General features: G+C 41.4%; 1 protein-coding gene across 3 annotated transcripts in view; it reads left to right on the top strand.

The window, feature by feature from the left end:
• The window catches only part of DDI1 (ubiquitin family protein), a 132,424-nt gene that overhangs the window by 72,147 nt on the left and 42,739 nt on the right, over nt 1-17,538 (top strand). For all 3 annotated transcript variants that reach the window (XM_087672248.1, XM_087672247.1, XM_087672249.1), the window contains exon 9: nt 12,478-12,539. In XM_087672248.1, coding sequence (XP_087528374.1) covers nt 12,478-12,539 — 62 coding nt within the window. The remainder of the gene's footprint in view (nt 1-12,477; nt 12,540-17,538) is intronic.

The following is a 17,538-nucleotide window of genomic DNA, read 5'->3' as shown; positions in this document are numbered from 1 at the left end:
ATGGTCAATCAAGTGTTCCCACCGCTCCCATACTAGGTTAAAAATGCTATAGCTATGAGTGGAATTCGGGTAAGAGACCTTGCATTAGCTTGACGATAGCGTTGCCCTTTCTAACCTTCCATGAGTGGATAACCTCTGTTGGAACAAGGCACAGGTTTGGTTGGGATTTGAGCCCCTAGACAAGGTTCGACAAGTTTTATGAGTGAAGGATATGTCTTATCAGATTTGACTAAGTGGTGTAGTTAGACTTGTTAAAATGAGTCTTATTAGTGAATGCATGCTTGGCTGATGAGGATGAAGAACTGTGAGGTGTTCGAGTGTAAGGAGTGTAGTAAGGATAAGGAGAGGGATAGGTAGGTGGGTAGAAAAAGTTGGAGAGGGATCCATAGGGCACAAAGACTCTCAAACTTTCTGCAAGTATTAGTTGAGGTACAATAGCATAACCAGATGGCCCATTAAAAATAGTTATGGAGAAGAATTGTGGTATCAATTGATTAACACTTGGGTAAATAGGGGTAGGGACCCTATACTGAGAGTAGCCCAAAGATATGTAAGATGGAGGTGGAGCCTCTCCCAAAGATGCATTAGCAATACTTTGAATTGAAGGTATAGAGGTCGTAAAGGTTGTGTCTATGTGTGAAGAACCCTCGGTATGGTGTGTGCAATGACAGGTAGTGTGTGAATTGAAAAGGTGAATGTTATGAGTGGTAAAGGTGATGCAGTGGAAGAAGTGGATGGGATGGGTGGTTTTGAAACTTAGTGTGAAACTAGCCTTCCTTCTTGGAATGGGTGGTGATAACCTGATTTAAGAGTTAATTACAGCAATAAATAAATGCACTTAAAATGAATTACACACTTTAGCATAACATTCTTGGACATTAGACACCCTGTTGGCCTAAAAATTGGCGTCCCTTGCGGTATTTCTTTAGCTTTTATTCAATTGGAAGGAGTACAACTTGAGATTCTTCAATCTCCTCCTGCTAACCAATTGCTCTTGCTGTCATAAATGACCAGCAAGCCTTTTGGGTCATTTGCCCCTTGATTCACCTAGGACTTCTTCTCCAATTTGACCCTTGGCTGGCCAAATGCTGCCCCAAATCAATTTGGGATGGGCCGGCTCCTGAAATCCCTTGATAATATTCAATTATCAGCTGCTGATTTCAATCCCTTGAGCCTTCAATCTCTGGCACAGATCCCAAGGTGGTTTCTAAACCCTAATTTCTGTTGTAAATTAGGATTTACTGCAGAAATTATAGATCAGCCCACCAAAAATGGCTGAAATCTCCTCCAAATGGCTAAGAATTGCTGAGAATGGCTGAGTATAGGCTGAAAGAGATGAAAGAATGCTGTAGAGAGAGAAAATTCTGAGATTTGTCGCGAAGAACTGATCAAAATCAGCTGCTGCCCTGCTGTACCAGCCCCAAACGGATGCACCAACAACAATAGGAGCATCAGAGACTGTGATCTTCAGGAGAAAGTGCATCAGCAGCAATTGCTAGCTTCCCAAGGTCAATAATATGCAATCTCCATCACCAAAATGGTCTCCAATGGTTGGGAAATGGCCCCAAAAGCTGGCAGCCATAGTCCAACACCTCTTTCCAACAGCTCCAAAATGAAAAAAAACGAGATTTCCCTCTCCCTTCAGCCCTATTTAGCCTTTCCCCCACTTGTATGGGAAAGTTTTGCTAAGTGGCTGCTTTCTTAATCCATTTTCAGCAATTTCCAGCCATTTAATTAATTTTCAGAATTAATTAATTCTGAAAATTAATTCAGCCCTTAATCCATGGGACATGACAAAACTTGGAAACTTGCTACGCAATATCCATAGGTGGTGTGTATTTTAGTAGGGTTATAGACTTTGAGTAGTAGGCTTTCAAGGTTAATTCTAGCTGCTTAAGATTGAAGAATTCATTCATCCTCAAAGTTTCAGTTGGACCAGAAAATTGACCTTGCCCATCCAAAAATTAATTGGCTAGGCCATTTGTAACCCAAAGTGGTCCCATGCATTATTTGACCCTTGGACAAGCATTAATCCATCAATTAATGCCTAGTTCCTAGTGTCACCACTAACACTTAATGGCCAATTAATGGTCCTAGGGGCAAATTGACACCAAAATTCACCTAGAATCTAACAAGTGTAACTTGTTATAACTTTTGCTTTTGACACCCATCTTTTTCACAGGGTCCTTTGGCCTTCAACTGTGAAAAAGTAGCTTGCACCTCACATGTGCATCTTTTAATTGCACATTTGATTAATCATTTAATCAAATGTCAATTAAACATAAGCAAAGCATCAAATTTTCTTCTTGTGACTTCCATGGTTGCGTCTTGTACTCCTGGTGGTTGTTTCTATGCTTTTAGATTTCTTCCGGGCCCACTCTCTTATAGGGCGCCTTTTCTTTTTTTCCGCCTTGTGCTTTTGCTCTTAATGCCTCGTTTTTCACTTCTTTCTCTTTGCAGTAAACATTACCCCCCTCCTAGTTGAGTGCCAATCCCATGGCACTACTAGGTGGTGAATCAGACGGTGTTGTTGGGGTAGCTAGGTGACTTTTTGAGTGTGTATACGAGCCGTGTTGGAGGAATTTATGGTTTTTGGAAGGCCTTTGAGTTGGACATGAGCCCTGGTGTTGGAGGGATTTATGGAACTAGAAGACCCTTACGTTGGGAATGATCCCTGATGTTGGAGGGATTTATGGAACTGAAAGGCCCTTGAGTTGGATATGAGCCCTGGTGTTGGAGGGATTTATGGAGCTGAAAGGCCCTTGAGTTGGATATGAGCGGTGGTGTTGGAGGGATTTATGGAACTGAAAGGCCCTTGTACGAGTTTTGGTGAAAGGTGTGCTTGAGGAATTTATGCCCTTGAAATTGAAGATAAAGTTGGACAGATCCATCGTTTGGCCCTCCGAGACTGTCTTCTCCGGTGCTATTCCAAATGAGTTTCTTCATTCACTTTTTGACTAGGTCAATTGCATCCGCCCCGTGCTTTGTTGTTCGTGTATGATGACATGTCGCATAAGATGGGGAGTGCATTGTATGGATGATGGGGCCTCTAGAGCTGGTAGTCGGGGTGTTTTTTGTACGTGGAAAGAAAAGAAGGTACACTACCTGGGGATGTTTCTACCTTACCATGGAGTGTGCCTGTGCTTGTGGAACTAGGAGATAGTGTTATTCCACTCTTGAGAATCTAGTTTGTGCATAAGGGAGGTGCCGTGCAAAAGGCTTAGGGTGACATGTCTAACCATAGGCGAGTGTTATTTCCCTAGGTGTGTCCTGCCCTTGATGTGCCCGAAGCGTGAAGTGGGGAATCAAAATGAGGCTAGGGGTTTAGGCATGGAGCCGGCCAACCGAGGCCACCGAAGTACCTAGCTTGAGAACCCCTAGGTGCAATGACTAGAAGTTATGTGCAATTTGCGGTTTTTGCATGGTGTTTTTTTCCATTTCGTTTTCTTTGCTATTTTCTTTATCTTTTTCTTTTTTTTTTTTGGTTTTTCTTTCTTTCCTTTTTTCTTTTGAATAAATCGTTTCTTGACTTTGGTGGGGTACTATAAGGCAGAGGATTTATTCTTTGGGTTCTTGAGTGTGGGATGGGGAGGTTGGGGGCTTTAATGATTTACTAAGAGAGTGAAAACTCTATTTCTGAATTAATGTTAAAAAAGAGCGGCGGAAGATGGTACTCTGCTGGTGTGGGGGGTTGCCTGAGGAGAGTCCTAAGTAATCTAATATAATTACATGTTGTTACAAAGGTGGGGTGTGGGCAAGAGGAGAATTCCATCAGGAAATGGGCCATGGAGTCCCATAGATCTTGTTCTGAGAAGGTAAGTGCTTCCATTGGTTTTGTGGTGTTCATGTTGTAGATCTTCGAGAAGTCATATTGGCCATGGATGTCAGGGTCAAAATCTACTCCCACCCTCCGAGGATATGGTAAAAAGATCGGGTCATTCCGTTCGAAGGGTAGGGAGCCACAAAACGACATCCACGCATCCACGTTGCCGTTCCAGACTCTTCTCCTCCACTTAGGTTGGGATTCGTTTCCTTTCACTGTGTGGGGTACCTCCACCTTGTTTTCCCAATAATTTGAGGATTCTGTCTCCCAAGCCGTTGGATTCGATGCTTATATGTTGCTTTCTTTTGTTTTTCTTGAAATCTTTGGATAGCTCGTCTGACTTGGGCAAAAGTTGTATCCATATCCTATACAAACTCATCAACATGAAATATCTTCTTCTTTGTTTTAAGAATAGGTAGTAAGAGTGGTTTTCCATATATAATCTCAAATGGTGCTTTACCGAGAGAGAGAGAGAGAGAGAGAGAGAGAGAGAGAGAGAGAGAGTGGCATTGCTGTTGCAATAGTTGACAGGCCATTTTCAGCTAGCAGGAGACTCTCCAAGAGCTGGTTACATGCCCATAAGAGACTAGAGTTGTATGTGACAACGGTTTGAGGGATGTTTCAACTAGGCAACATCATACTCGGGGTGTTCCATTAGTAGAGGCAACTTTTATGGTTGTCTAGATAGAGCAATAGCTTATTTTTTCCATTTTTTTGGCGATAGAAGTCTGAATTTTCTCTCTTCAACATTGTCTCTCATCCTCCAGCCATCTCTCAAGTTATCTCAACAAAATCCAACCATTTGAGTCATCAAAGGCGGATATTTTGGTTAATCTTTATTATGAACTCTAATTTACAGTAGAAATTACGGTTTGACAACTACCTCGAGATGCATGCTCAGAATTGAGGGCCTAGGACTTGAATTTCAACAGCTGAAATTGAAGAATATTAGGGAGATTTAAGAGGTCAGTCAGTTAATTTCAAATTTAGGGTTAAATATTTCTTGTAAGGAGCAGGGTGATGACCAATCCTTGAGTAAATCAAGCGGCAAATTGATTTGAAGACTTGTTGGTCATTTATGATAGTAAGAGAGGCTTGGATTAGTGGATGTTATTAGTGAATCTCAGTTGTATCCCATCCATTTGCATTTGAAGATAAAGAAATATTGCAAGAGATGCCAATTTTGGGACCAACAAGTTGTTCATTGTTCAAGATTAAAGTGGTCAAGTTTGAATTTTAGTTTATGTAATTAATTTACTTATTGTAGTTTTTTAAATCATGTTATTACCATCCTCTCCGAGAAGGAAGGCTAGTTTCACTAGCCATATGTTGAGACTTGATAGTCTTGTTGGCTGGAATGAAATGAGCTTTGCTTGTTAAACCTGTCAATAATAGTCCATATGCCATCATTGCCATTTGTTGATTTTGGCAAGCCAGATAAAAATTCGTAGCAATGATTTTCCAAGATTGGCTTGGAATTGGCAATGGCTACAAAAGGCCTGTAGGCTTTTAGCGATTAAACTTTATCTTTTGGCACACAAGACATTCTTTGGCAAATTCTTTAATGTCTCGTCGAAGACTTAGCCGAAAGAAATACATTTCAAGTGTCTTGGTTGTGGCTAAAATAGCCATGTAAGAAGTAGCATGACATTCTTCCATTACTTTAGGCTTGAAATCCTTAGTAATACACAACGTATTCTCCATCAAAAGAAATCCATCTTTGATGACGTTAAAGTTTTTCTTTTTACCAAGTTGTAAACTCTTCCAAATGATTTTAAAGTCTTCGTGTTAGAAGCATACATGTCCCTTATACTAGTGAAATATGTATGATCATCATGAACACTGCATAAATTTGAGGTCTTCTTGATAGGGCATCAGCTACCTTGTGTTGCTTCTTAGGAATATGCAATGTCTGAAAGTTAAATTGAGCTAAATAGTTGGCCCATCAGATATGCTTCTAAAAAATCTTTGGTTGGCTGAGAAAGTGTCTCAGATTGTCATGGCATGGTCCATCTTAATGAGAAATTCTCCACCTAAAAGATAGTTTCTCCAAATTTTTAAATCTTGAATGATAGCCATCAAGTCCTTTCATAGGTAGTAGTATTCTTTTCTGCATTTTACAACCTTTTGCTTGCATAAGCAACTGCATCACCTTTGTGATTTAAGATTGTACCAATGCAATCTTTTGAAGCATCACATTCCATAAGAAAAGGTTTTGACAAATTAGGTATAATAAAAACAAGTCCTTTGGTGATATGGAACTTTAGAGTTTCAAAAGCCTCCTTTTTTAGTTTGGTCTATCGCAATGCTATTGCTTTCTTTGTCAAATCATACAATGGTTCAACAACCATTGCAAACCATTTAATGAATCTCTTGTAATAAAAGCATAGTCCCAAGTAATTTGAAACTTCATGAATATTGGTTAATTTTGGCCATTCTATAATAGCCTTGATATTTTTTAGATCCATCTAAATCCTATCTTTGGATACAATATGGCCCAAATAGTGAATGTCTTCTAGGAAAAATTCACTCTTTTTGTAATTTATATAAAGTTTGTGTTTTACAGAGTTCTTGAAACACTATTTTCAAATGTTGCTTATGCTCTTTTTCATCTTTTGAATGCACTAAAATATCATCAAAGAAAGTACACGCAAACTTCCGGTATGTACTAAAGATTTTTTTCATCATTCTATCAAAGGTTGTAGAAGTGTTGGTGAGACCAAATGGTAGCACAATAAACTCATATAAACCAAAATTTTTCTTGAATGTTGTTTTATAAATATCTTGAATCCTTATTTGATGGTAGCTGCTCAATCTGGCTGAATATTTTGGATCCATCTAATCTATCCAAGATATCATCAATTCTTGGAATTGGAAACCTATTCGGAATTGTAATTTTGTTGAGGGTCATGTAGTGCACATGTGCAAAGATCCATATTTCTTTTGCACTAGGAGGACCAGAGAATAAAAAGATGAGGAATTGGGTCTTAGTAGACACTTTCCCAAGAGCTTATTCACTTGCTTCATAATCCCATCTTATTATATTAGACTCACGCAATAGGGTGGCCTATTTGGAGGTGAGCTCCTAGGAATGAGGTAAATGTGATGATCTTGTGGTCTCTCTAGCGGTAACTCATCAGGTAAAGTGCTTGGAAAACAATCCTCATACTCCTTTAAGAAATTCATGCACTCCTTGTTTATATATGAGATGGACTTTTCACTTTTAGACTCTTTGTTAGAATCTTTGATAAAAATCAAGTATAAAAAAATAGACTTTTGCATTGGTTTTCAAATTTGTACATGGGATAAGATAGGAATAGAGTTTCCTTTTACTCCCACATCAAAATATACATTTTTATCCTTAAAAAGAAATCTAAATTTATTTTTGATTCCCATCAATAGCTGGATCTACTCTTCTATGTCAAAGTATTCCTAATACAACATCACAATGGTTAAGATTTTCCATGATAAAAATCTCATGATCTATATAATTGTCTATCTCAATTTGCAGTTTTCCAAAAATGAAAGTAACTTGAGATTCCATTCCTTGAAAAGCAACACCTGACATTTATGGTGTTTCAAACCTCTCCTTTGGTAGATGTAAAGCTTTAACAATCCAAGGATGGATATAATGATATATAGTTCGTGTATCAAAACAAATGAGAACAGGTTGATTATCAATCTTACTCCAAGCCATAAAAAGCTTCCTTTTCTCTGATGGAGTTTCATCTTGTTATAAGGATTGTGTATGTACAATATTCGCTTCATGTGTCTTTTGGGGCTGGTTTTTCCTCTTTGCCTTGTTAGGACACTAACCTACCATGTGTCCTTTTTCTCCACAAGAGAAACATCCCCCTTCTCTTATATATTCTACTAAGTGTTGATATGTTAGCTTCTTTTTGGATGGCCAAGGTGGTGTACCACCTTCATTGTGCTTTGGCTCTTGTTTGATTGACTTATTTTGGTCAAACATCTTGGTCTTCTTCTTGGTTGGTTCTTCTTTGGAGGCTTTACCAAGCATCCATGGTATATGTAGTCCTTCAATTTCTAGGGCTACATCTTAGGCTGCTTCCAAAGTTTTAGGCTTTGTCATCTTGACAACTCACCATACCATTGGATATAATCCATTGATAAACTTTCTTGTCTTCATATTGGAATGAACTTTATTAAGAGATGTAGATTTAAGAGAAACAGTTGCAAACCTATTGATATATGTCTCAAAATTGTCTCCTTGATTTTGCTTCAACTCATTCTATTCTTATTGTATAGTGGCTTTAAAGGATGAATGCAAAAACTTCTTGTTGAACATCTCCTTAAACACTTTCCAAGACTTGGGTTCTTGTTCCTCTTGAACAACTTTGAGCCACCAATTTAAAGCAATATCCTTCAAATGCTTTTTAGTCATTCTAATATTTGATTTTTCTATATACCGCCATTAAAAGTAGCATCAAATTATCTAGTAAAAGATATTGCTTTTTGAGAATCTCTCTTACCATAGAAAGTGTTAAACTTCATGCTATTTTCTCTAGGTTTGAAGTCCCTTTTAGCATCAAATTTTTTTAATGCTAAACGTATATTTGGAGATTCAACTACTATGAAAATAGTTGGTTCTTTGACTTTCTCCTTGCTTTCCTCCATGGAGGGATTTTTGCAATAAGTGGAGGCAACTTTTGTATGATGAGACTTTGAAGTCACTACTTGGGTGAATCCTTGAATGATAGGTGATGTGTTACCTTTCATAGACATAGTTTTATCAATAATATTGATACCTTTCATACTAAGTTAGGCCTTCGCAGCCGTAATACCATTTGTCTCAAGAGCCTTCTCGGTAAGAAAATCTTCAAAGACCTTTGTCTTAATTTGTGCTTTAGCCCTTCTCCCATCAAAGCTTGAATTTTTGGATCTACTTCTAGCTCCTTGTATCTTTGTGTCTTCTCATAATTAGAGGAGCATATAGGTACAGGGTGTTGGGAGTCTTCTCATTGTTTACTAAAATTCTCGTCTTCACCTTTTGACATGGAGAGAAAGTTGGGCCCAAAGGTCTTATTGCCCCAAGAAAGTTCTTGTAAGGAAGAAGTTCTTGCTTTGATACCAATGTAAGTGCGGGAAAGAACGTGAGAATGACAATACTTTTAACCTAATTGACTTATAAATTATCACTATGAATATCAAGAGACATAAAAGAAAGAAGGAAAGAAATATCTATTAACATCTTTAGAAGGCTAGAACGGCCTATGGATCGTATCGTACGGATTAGTTCATAGTATGTACGGAGACAACCTTGAACAAACCATAGGTACCAAGTGTCTGAACCATATATAAAAGGTTGATTTGCTGCAGTTTTGAAAATTAGGGTTTGATGCTCTAGTTTCTGTATAGTCTAGGAAGCAAGCTTATTTTCTTCTTTAGTCCTTGGACTAGATCAAGTTAAGTAAAAAGTTTTTCTTAGATGAGAGATAGATAGGAGAGTACAAAGCTTGTGGTTGAAATTTCAGTGTGCGAGCTTATTCAAAATGAAGAGAGAGACCTCCAATATATAGATGTGGGCTTGGGTGCTCGAAAGTTAAAATTAGAGGTTACAAATGAGAAGTGTTTGCCAAAAATGACAAGTATAGGGACACTTGTCTCTTCAAAATGGCACATGTCTTGTTTTAGATGTCACATGTCACTTTTCTAGAGGAAGAAGCTTCTAAATATTCTACCCTGAAAATCTCTCAAATGGTTAAGAATTTGAGGTAGTCCTTGGAGACAAAATTGTTCCGTACGAAATTTTGGAGCTTTTGATATGACATAATTTCAATTTGAGCAACTTTCAAAAATAGTAACCTCCTAACTTTTAGGAGTTGTAAATTTAGATTTTGGAGACTTTAATTATATAGATTCACCAGTTCATAGTTTGTTTCTTTGATCATGAGCATTTTGTTTCGCTTTTTGAGAACCATCATTATATGGGCTTCTAGTCAATACGACTACGTGAGTAAAGTCTGTGTCATCTGGGCTTTTTGGTCAATTTGATCGCCTGACTAAACTCGTAATTTCTCTTAGGCATCTTGTCAATGACGACTGAAGTATAATTATAGGGTGTGCACCATTGGCCACACTTGAATAAAAAGATGAATATTAAAGCATATTTTAAAACACTCGAATAATACGAATTGCCTTTCAAAGTAAATGAGCATCAAATTAACTTGAATCACGGAGCCAATACGCCTTGGTAACAGTTGATATAGAAAAGGTTGGTTACAAAGGAAAAAGATAGGTTACCAATCTTTCTCTTGTAGTCACCCTTTTGTATATTAGCATACAAAAATGGATCTTCAATGGGACTTTTACCATGATCAATATAAGGCACTCTAGCTTCATCTTGATCTTTACCATAATGTTGTAAAGGCAGTGAAGGAAAAGAGAAAGAAGGAACAAAAGTGGAAACTTATCTACCTTGCATCAGGCTAGTAGAAATAGTTTGAAAGTAGGGGAACATACTTTGGATCTCTTTCTTCAAGAGGGGGCCAAGGGCCCAGTTTTCTTTAGTAAGTACCTAGCTTTGATACCATGTAAAGAAACACTAGTCTACAAAATACAAACACAAGCATGACAAACCCACAGATTGATAAAGAAACGCAGTTGGGGTTAGGATTAACGTAGAGACAATGAACACAGAAGACAATGAAATTTGAATAATGAATGAATATATACAAATGCTCAATGTAGCGAACACACTATGCAAGGTGAAAACTGATCCCCAAACTTTTTGCCTTAGGGACCAGGGCAGAGAGTATGGGTAGAAGAGTGTGTCTTTAGTGCATTCGCACTAAGTCACTTCATGGCGACTGTGACCAATGCTACTAGCACCCATTCGGATGTCCAAGGATGTAACATAATCCGTCCCTGTCCCCTTCTTTTGGCATCCCTTGAGATGTCCTTATTCCCATCACTGTTCCCTTCCCCCCTTGTGACTATGCTTTGCTCCCTCTAAAAGACACGGTGTGGATCTTGATGACATAGAAGTTGCTTGCTCCAATGTTTGTATTTCACTTGGGTATTTGAGGCTGTTGACACATTTTTTTGTAGGAAATGTATGATATGTGATCTAGTCACATGATATAGTATAGTTGGCTTGGTTCATTGTTGTTTGCATCTTAAATTGTAACTTCAACTATGGCTATGGAAATTGTCGGAACTTGAGTATGATTGAGGTAGATTGGGATGCTGGTCTTTGTCACATTGCTCTAGTTGCCTATATATTTGATCATTTGGTTGATATCTTGACTTAGTTTTGAGGCGTCGTTGTTTCATGAGGTCGTGTTGTTTCATTGAGATGCTAGGATGCTTGCCATTTTCCAAAATGGGATAATGTTAGATCCCTAGTTAATTTTGGCACATCATTTCTAGCTCTAAGACAACAGTCTCTAGCCCTAACCTTAGCAGATCGAGGTGTGAAAGAGAATAGTGAGAATTTTGCACGGTGCATAACGAGTGAGATTAGCAAAAAATATTGTTTCAGGAAAAAATGTAATTTTGCATTGGTATGGGATTTCTAAATGCATGGGTGTGTAAATTTGGTAGCCATGTAGGAAATTTTGAAGAATAAATTTATTGCTCAAAAAAGTAGGTTTTTGTTTTTAAAAGTTGCTATAAAAAAGGAAATGCTGCATTTGTGGTTTTATTGTTTTTTTTAGTGGTCACTTATGTTGCAGCTGGCTCTTTATCTTCACAATGGATAATGTCAGATTGGCCATTGCTCTGATACCATGAAACAAAACTGAATGCAGGAACATTCTCTCACATCCAACTCATAAAGATGAAGAGAGAAATGAATATATACAATGCAGTATCAAGTAATCTCAACTATGTGTCTCTAATTGTATTATACAATTAGTGTGTGTGTAAATTTGACAATGAAGTGACACCACTTGAGGTGCGTCTAATGTGCAAAAGCGTGTGTTAAATAGTGGGATGGTACAAAAGATGGGTGTGCCCATTTAGAACGGGACACCATCTACCAAGCCTCTGATACGAAGGTTAGGTCCACCTGCATCACTACAGTAATTTTTATAGCATTGTCCAGCCAATTAAGTTACTATGTGCTCATTGGTGGAATTCTCTCTCTCTTGGGCCCCGTAGAAAAAAACCAACCATGAATTGGCCACTCATCTCATTATATATAGGTTGAATTTCCCATTCTTGGTTTGTGTAGGACAATTCATTATTTACAGCTGCTCACATTTTCATTTAGAGCCAATTTTGCGTGTTTAAATCCAACAAAGGGTCTAAAATAAAGCAAAGATCTCCTTTATAATAGTAACTAGATAGGTTACCCAATGCTTTATCACATGGTTTTTGCCTACTAACTGTGAGGGATAGATGAAAGCTCCCCATATAAAAAGAAATAATGTACATCCATGTTCCTTTCTATCTCCACACATTGTGGAATTGTTGCTCAATGTTACACATGGTTATGTTTATGTATTTGTTTTAAAAAACATGCAAAGGATGGAGGGAGGAATTGAGGTGAGGGTAGTGGAGGGAGGGGCCAGATGAGCAAGAGTGGGTTGGCCTTTTAGACAATGGAGCACAATGATAATAATTCTGTGAAATTATGCTTGGGAGGGGAGGAACTGAATGAGGGAACATTCCTATTTGTTGTTTTACAGGCTTTTGTTGATAGTGGAGCACAAATGACTATAATTTCCAAATCTTGTGCTGAGCGTTGTGGGTGAGTTAATTGATCACATTATGATTGAAATGGTTAGAGACATTTATATTGTTATGCAATAAGGCTGTAGAGAAATTTATAAGATGTTTGTCTTCAAAATCAGAAAAGCAATAAAATTGGGTGTCTATATCGTGTTGGATTTCTGTAAATCATCTGGTGTGATCATGTAATGCTTGCATCAATGGTCAAACAGTGCAAGGTTTTTTGTACTCTAGTTAATAATTTAAGGGGTTAAGGGTGTCTAATATCTGCAATAACTGAGGTGGTTTTGGAATAGCTTGCATCATTGAGTGAGAGGGATATGCAATCCGAGGAAGATGAATGGAGGGGAAGCAAGAAGCTTGAATGGAATGATTAGAGAAAAAAGTTATGTTAGAAACGACGTTATGCTATCACTGAAACACACAGTACCTTGCCCATCTCCTCAACTCACAACTCACTTCTTTTGTCGTGGGGATTTTTGAAATGCTTGACCATTGCAAATTTATTGAATCTTGATTCATTTGGACATGTTTTCTTGCAATATCCCAATTTGTTGTCACACTGGTGATTAACATAGTATGAAGTGTAGCTGTGAGGCTACAAACTCCTCGTGCTACTCTGCTATCAAAGGGGCATGCTCTACTTGCCTCTTGTCATGGGTTCACACTTTAAACAACCTATTGAGCTTCAATGCAGAATGAGGAGAAGCAACTAGTGAAGCTCCAAGACAAAAGGAGTAATGTTCCATTCCATAGCTGTGAGGGGAGTACAGATGTTCATCGAATGAAAGCGGCAAAGTCTTACATTATCTCAATCATGCATTTTGTACATTCCAGGCTCAAGGTTTATCAGCCGTTCAGATGCATAAAACTATCATCGATTGCACAGACAGAAACTAGATTACTTTAACCAACCAAGGGTTCCTGAGCACATGCATTCCTCTCTTATTGGAGAAATATTATTTTGGTAGCTTACTCAAATATGTTCTGGGATTGTGGTGGACCCTAAATTGTGGGTTACTATTAGCAGCTCATAAGGTGAACAAAATAGTATTGGGTGGACAACTCTAAAGGATTTTCAGCTGTCATTGTGGTGGAATGTAAACTGCTGGGTATTTTAAATAGCTGGCTGGTTAGCTGAAATGAAAAATGGCCCCTCCTGTTAAATGCCATTGTGACAGCTAGTGGCTAATACTATTCGGTCTACATCAAGAAGCATGCATTCTGAAACCGGCCTTCAGAAGCAGTCTAAAGGGTAGTGCTCATAAAATAACTTGCATACATATGGAATAAATCAGCAAATAAACAAAATCCTCATTGAATAGGAGAGCTAAAACACTCTTGCATGGTAGACCACATATGATAGGTTCCACAGGTTGGTGCCCGTTTCGGTATTTCTTATCATTATTCAAAACTTGCACAACTCACAAGTGACTTGCTATCACAAATCAACACTCTCTTGATGCCAAGGATTCCCATGTGCCTTGCTCTTGAACGTGCCCAAACTTGTCTCTATTGCATTGTCGTTAGTTGCTCTCACCAACCTTGACCAACTATGTAGCAAATCTATCCATTCAAACTAAGAAGTGTAATGCACAAGAATACATGCTGTCGTTAGTCCCACATTCATGTAAATCTATAATACATGTAAATCTCAGTTCCAAACTGATCCAATCTGCTTTAAGAAGCCTCAGCCCTATTCATGTGTCAATCTCAGTGCTTTGCCCTAACCCTTGCATGCCCAATATATTGTTTTTTTTTTGCAAATAAGGTGTGGCTAATTATATTACTTCAGAAAATAACTGGACTACAAAGAAGTGCTCATGCTCAACAGACCAAGCTGGAGTTGGTGAAAGTCACAGATACATCATATATACAAGCCTCTCAAGGTGGTCTGGGGGGGATAGGGGCAAGAAGTCATGGAGGGGGGGAGGGGGGTTTATCGCCATTTGGGGCTGCCTGCCTGCATCACGAAGAATAGGTCCTAGCCGCCCCAAGTGCGCATGAAATGACCTCGGAGCTCCTGACGAGCCCTGGACTCTCCCTGCACCTGATCCCAACGGCCGCGGAGGGAGTGGATGATGGAGGTCCAGAGCTCTGCTAAGGTCGCTTGTATTGGAAGTCTCTCTACGCCAAAAGCCATCTGACACCGCGCCTTCCAGAAATGCCAACCAGTAAGACTCCCTATGATTTCCCATACCTCAGAGCGGTCTGTTGTGGGCTCCAGTACCTGGTGGATGGGTAGAGCCTCTAAAGCCACCATTGCACATGACCCTGCCTCGATCATGAATATCGTGTCCTGCATCTTGCATCACGGCCTCATACAGAAGGTGACGGCCCTGGCTGCCTGCCTGCCAACAGAAAGCACCCCAAGAGATACATCCAAGGTTGGGTGCTATGCGGCGCAAGATACAGCATACTCCTCTCCACACGAGCTGTGCCGCCTCACACGACCAAAGGCAGTGCTTTGGGGTTTCCATCGACTACTGTGTGCAGCACTTACAAACTCCCTCCTTCTGCATTTGGGCAAGCCAGCTTCCCACTGCCAAGCTTCCATGTGCCACCAGCCATAAAAAATACGATACCCTCCTCGGCCTCCAGCTGTCCCATAGGCGGCGCCAGAAGGTCTGTCGGAACGGCTCCGTGATGTTGTGCTCCGCCCAGTGCCTAATATGTGACGGCACCCAATCCGTGTCCTCCTGCATCAGTATGTGTCTGGCAATCCTGGCGGTATACTCCAACAACCTCGATGGATTTTTGGCGACCGCAGTGGTCAGCCAAAGCCACTCTCCCGGATCCCACTCCAGCTCCTCAAGTGGCCTTCCTTCCCAGATCGAGAGATGCCACTTCCTGAGCTCTGCCTAAAGACCAAAGGGTCCAGCCGCCATGTCTTCCCCTGAAGGCCAACTACCCGGATCCTCTTCCATGAAAGGATAGCTATCCCCTCATCCTGTTGCCCCCTGACGCCCCCCCTCCTGCACTGTGAAAAAGGTCCCAGGTGGAGCGCCATCCACTCTGCCCGCCACCTGTAGGGGGATGCCTGCTGGTGAAAACCTAGCGGCCCATACCTCCCCGGGCTCTATCGGCTCTCGAATTGGGGGAGCAAGCCACTCTTGAGGTATCGATGCGTCTATCTCCTTTCTCCTCGACTCCACTCCTCGCTGGCAGCTAGATACTTGCTTCAGCACCTCCTCGTCCGCCATCTTGTACACCTCCCGCCATGTCCTGATGGTACGAGCCGGGCCAGCCTCCCAACCAGCCTCCCAACCAGCCCATTGGATGTGGGGGCACTCGCCAATCTGTGCCCCTTCCTGATCCCTAACCTGGGGGTTCCAAATCACCGGCTGATGGTCTATCTCCTCATGGCAGCCCGGGGGGCTCTGGATAAGGGCCTTACGGAGGCCTTGACACACATGGAGCAAGCTGCGTAGGAAGGGTGATAGGGGGGGGGGGGGTGATCTGGGCTGACGTGAAGTTCCATCTCGGGGACGGCCTCCACTCACCGCCAAGCCTCGATCTATAGTCGTGAAGACCCTCCTGCAATAGGACCTTCCAGGTCTGCCCTCTCGGTGTGAGGCCGTGGACAACTAGCTTGCCTAGGAGGGCCATACTCTGATACTCTGGGTCTATGATCCCAAGCCCTCCCTCTGACCAACAACTCGGTCTCCTCTCTTACTGGAAGTCAGAGGCCACGTAAACCGCTTACATGTGACCTGAGGAAGTGAGACATCGCCTCTGCAAAGAGAAGGAACAGGTACGGGGCCAGGGGGCTGCCCTGTCGGACCGATCTCTCCAGTCGAAACTTCTCCCCTCGCCTCCCTTCTATGAGAACCCTATTGGTGGCCAATCTGTAAAGTGCGGAGACCCTAGAAATCCAAGCTTGGGGGAAACCCAACCTCACCGTGGTGCCCCCTAGGAAATCCTAGTCCACCCTGTCATAGGCTTTCTCAAAATCCAAGAGTAGTACAGCCAGTCTCTGCCCACTGTACTGGGCCCACTCTGTCGCCTCAAAGAAGGTGAATACATTGTCCAGGATGCTCCTATCCTGGACAAAGCCTGTCTATGTGTCATGGATGATGTCTGGAAACAAGGGCGTAGTCGCCTACCAATCATCTTTGCCAGTGCCTTATAGGCCACTGATAGTAAGGTGATTGGTCTCCACTGGGAAAGCTCCAACCGGTCTCCCCCTTTGGGAAGAAGACTGATAAGGCCTGCCGATAGACTCCTTGGTATCTGTCCTGAAGTGAAAATCTCCTGAAAGGCCAACAGTAGGGGGTCCTACACCACTTCCTAGAAGGTAGTGAAGAAAGCCTTAGAGAGGCCATCCTCTCCCGGGCATTTTTGCCCGTCCTATGTATGGAAAGCCTCCTCTAGTTCCTTCTCTGTGAAGGGGGCTAGGAGGGAGCGTCCCATCTCCTCTGTGACAAGGGACGGGATATTATCCTAGATGTGCTGTCTACATCGCTGTCCTCTAGCTGAGGCTGTCTCCTACTGAAAGAGGCGATGATAGTAGTCGGTGGAAATCTCCATCACCTCGTTTGGGCTAGAACGGATCCTTCCATACTGATCTTGGAGGTTGCTTATCTGTTCTCTTGAGGTGCAAGGCTGGTGCACCTGAAAAAACTCCCTGCACATCGTGTCCCCCTTCCGCGCCCAAAAAGCTGCTGAGGTGCAGAAAGAGAACTCAGAACGCCTGTCCTGTAGGCCAACAATGGCTGCTCGCACACGCACCTCTTGTGCATGGAGAGTGGGATCCCCTGGTGCCACCTGTAATAATCTCTCCCTGGCTGCAAGGTCCCGTCGGAGTGCTCTCTCCTCCTCCCAGCTCTAGTGCATGGCCTGTGTGGCTGCCTCTTGGCAAATCTTGCTCGACCCAGCTAGGGCCTCTGCGACCTCCTTTGCGATTTGGCCCCTCCTATCCCACTCTCTGGTCCAAATCTGCTCTATCTGTCTCGTCACCTCCTCCCACCTGTAGATCGAGTCAGGGATCCGATAAGAACGTGAATCTAGGGCAGATG

Source organism: Lygodium microphyllum, chromosome 29, assembly GCF_053477565.2.
Source record: "Lygodium microphyllum isolate KBCC chromosome 29, Lygodium_microphyllum_v1.1.10, whole genome shotgun sequence".
NCBI classification, from domain to species: domain Eukaryota; kingdom Viridiplantae; phylum Streptophyta; class Polypodiopsida; order Schizaeales; family Lygodiaceae; genus Lygodium; species Lygodium microphyllum.
The sequence above is the reverse complement of the archived record's forward strand: the minus strand, read 5'-3'. Positions and strand labels throughout refer to the sequence as shown.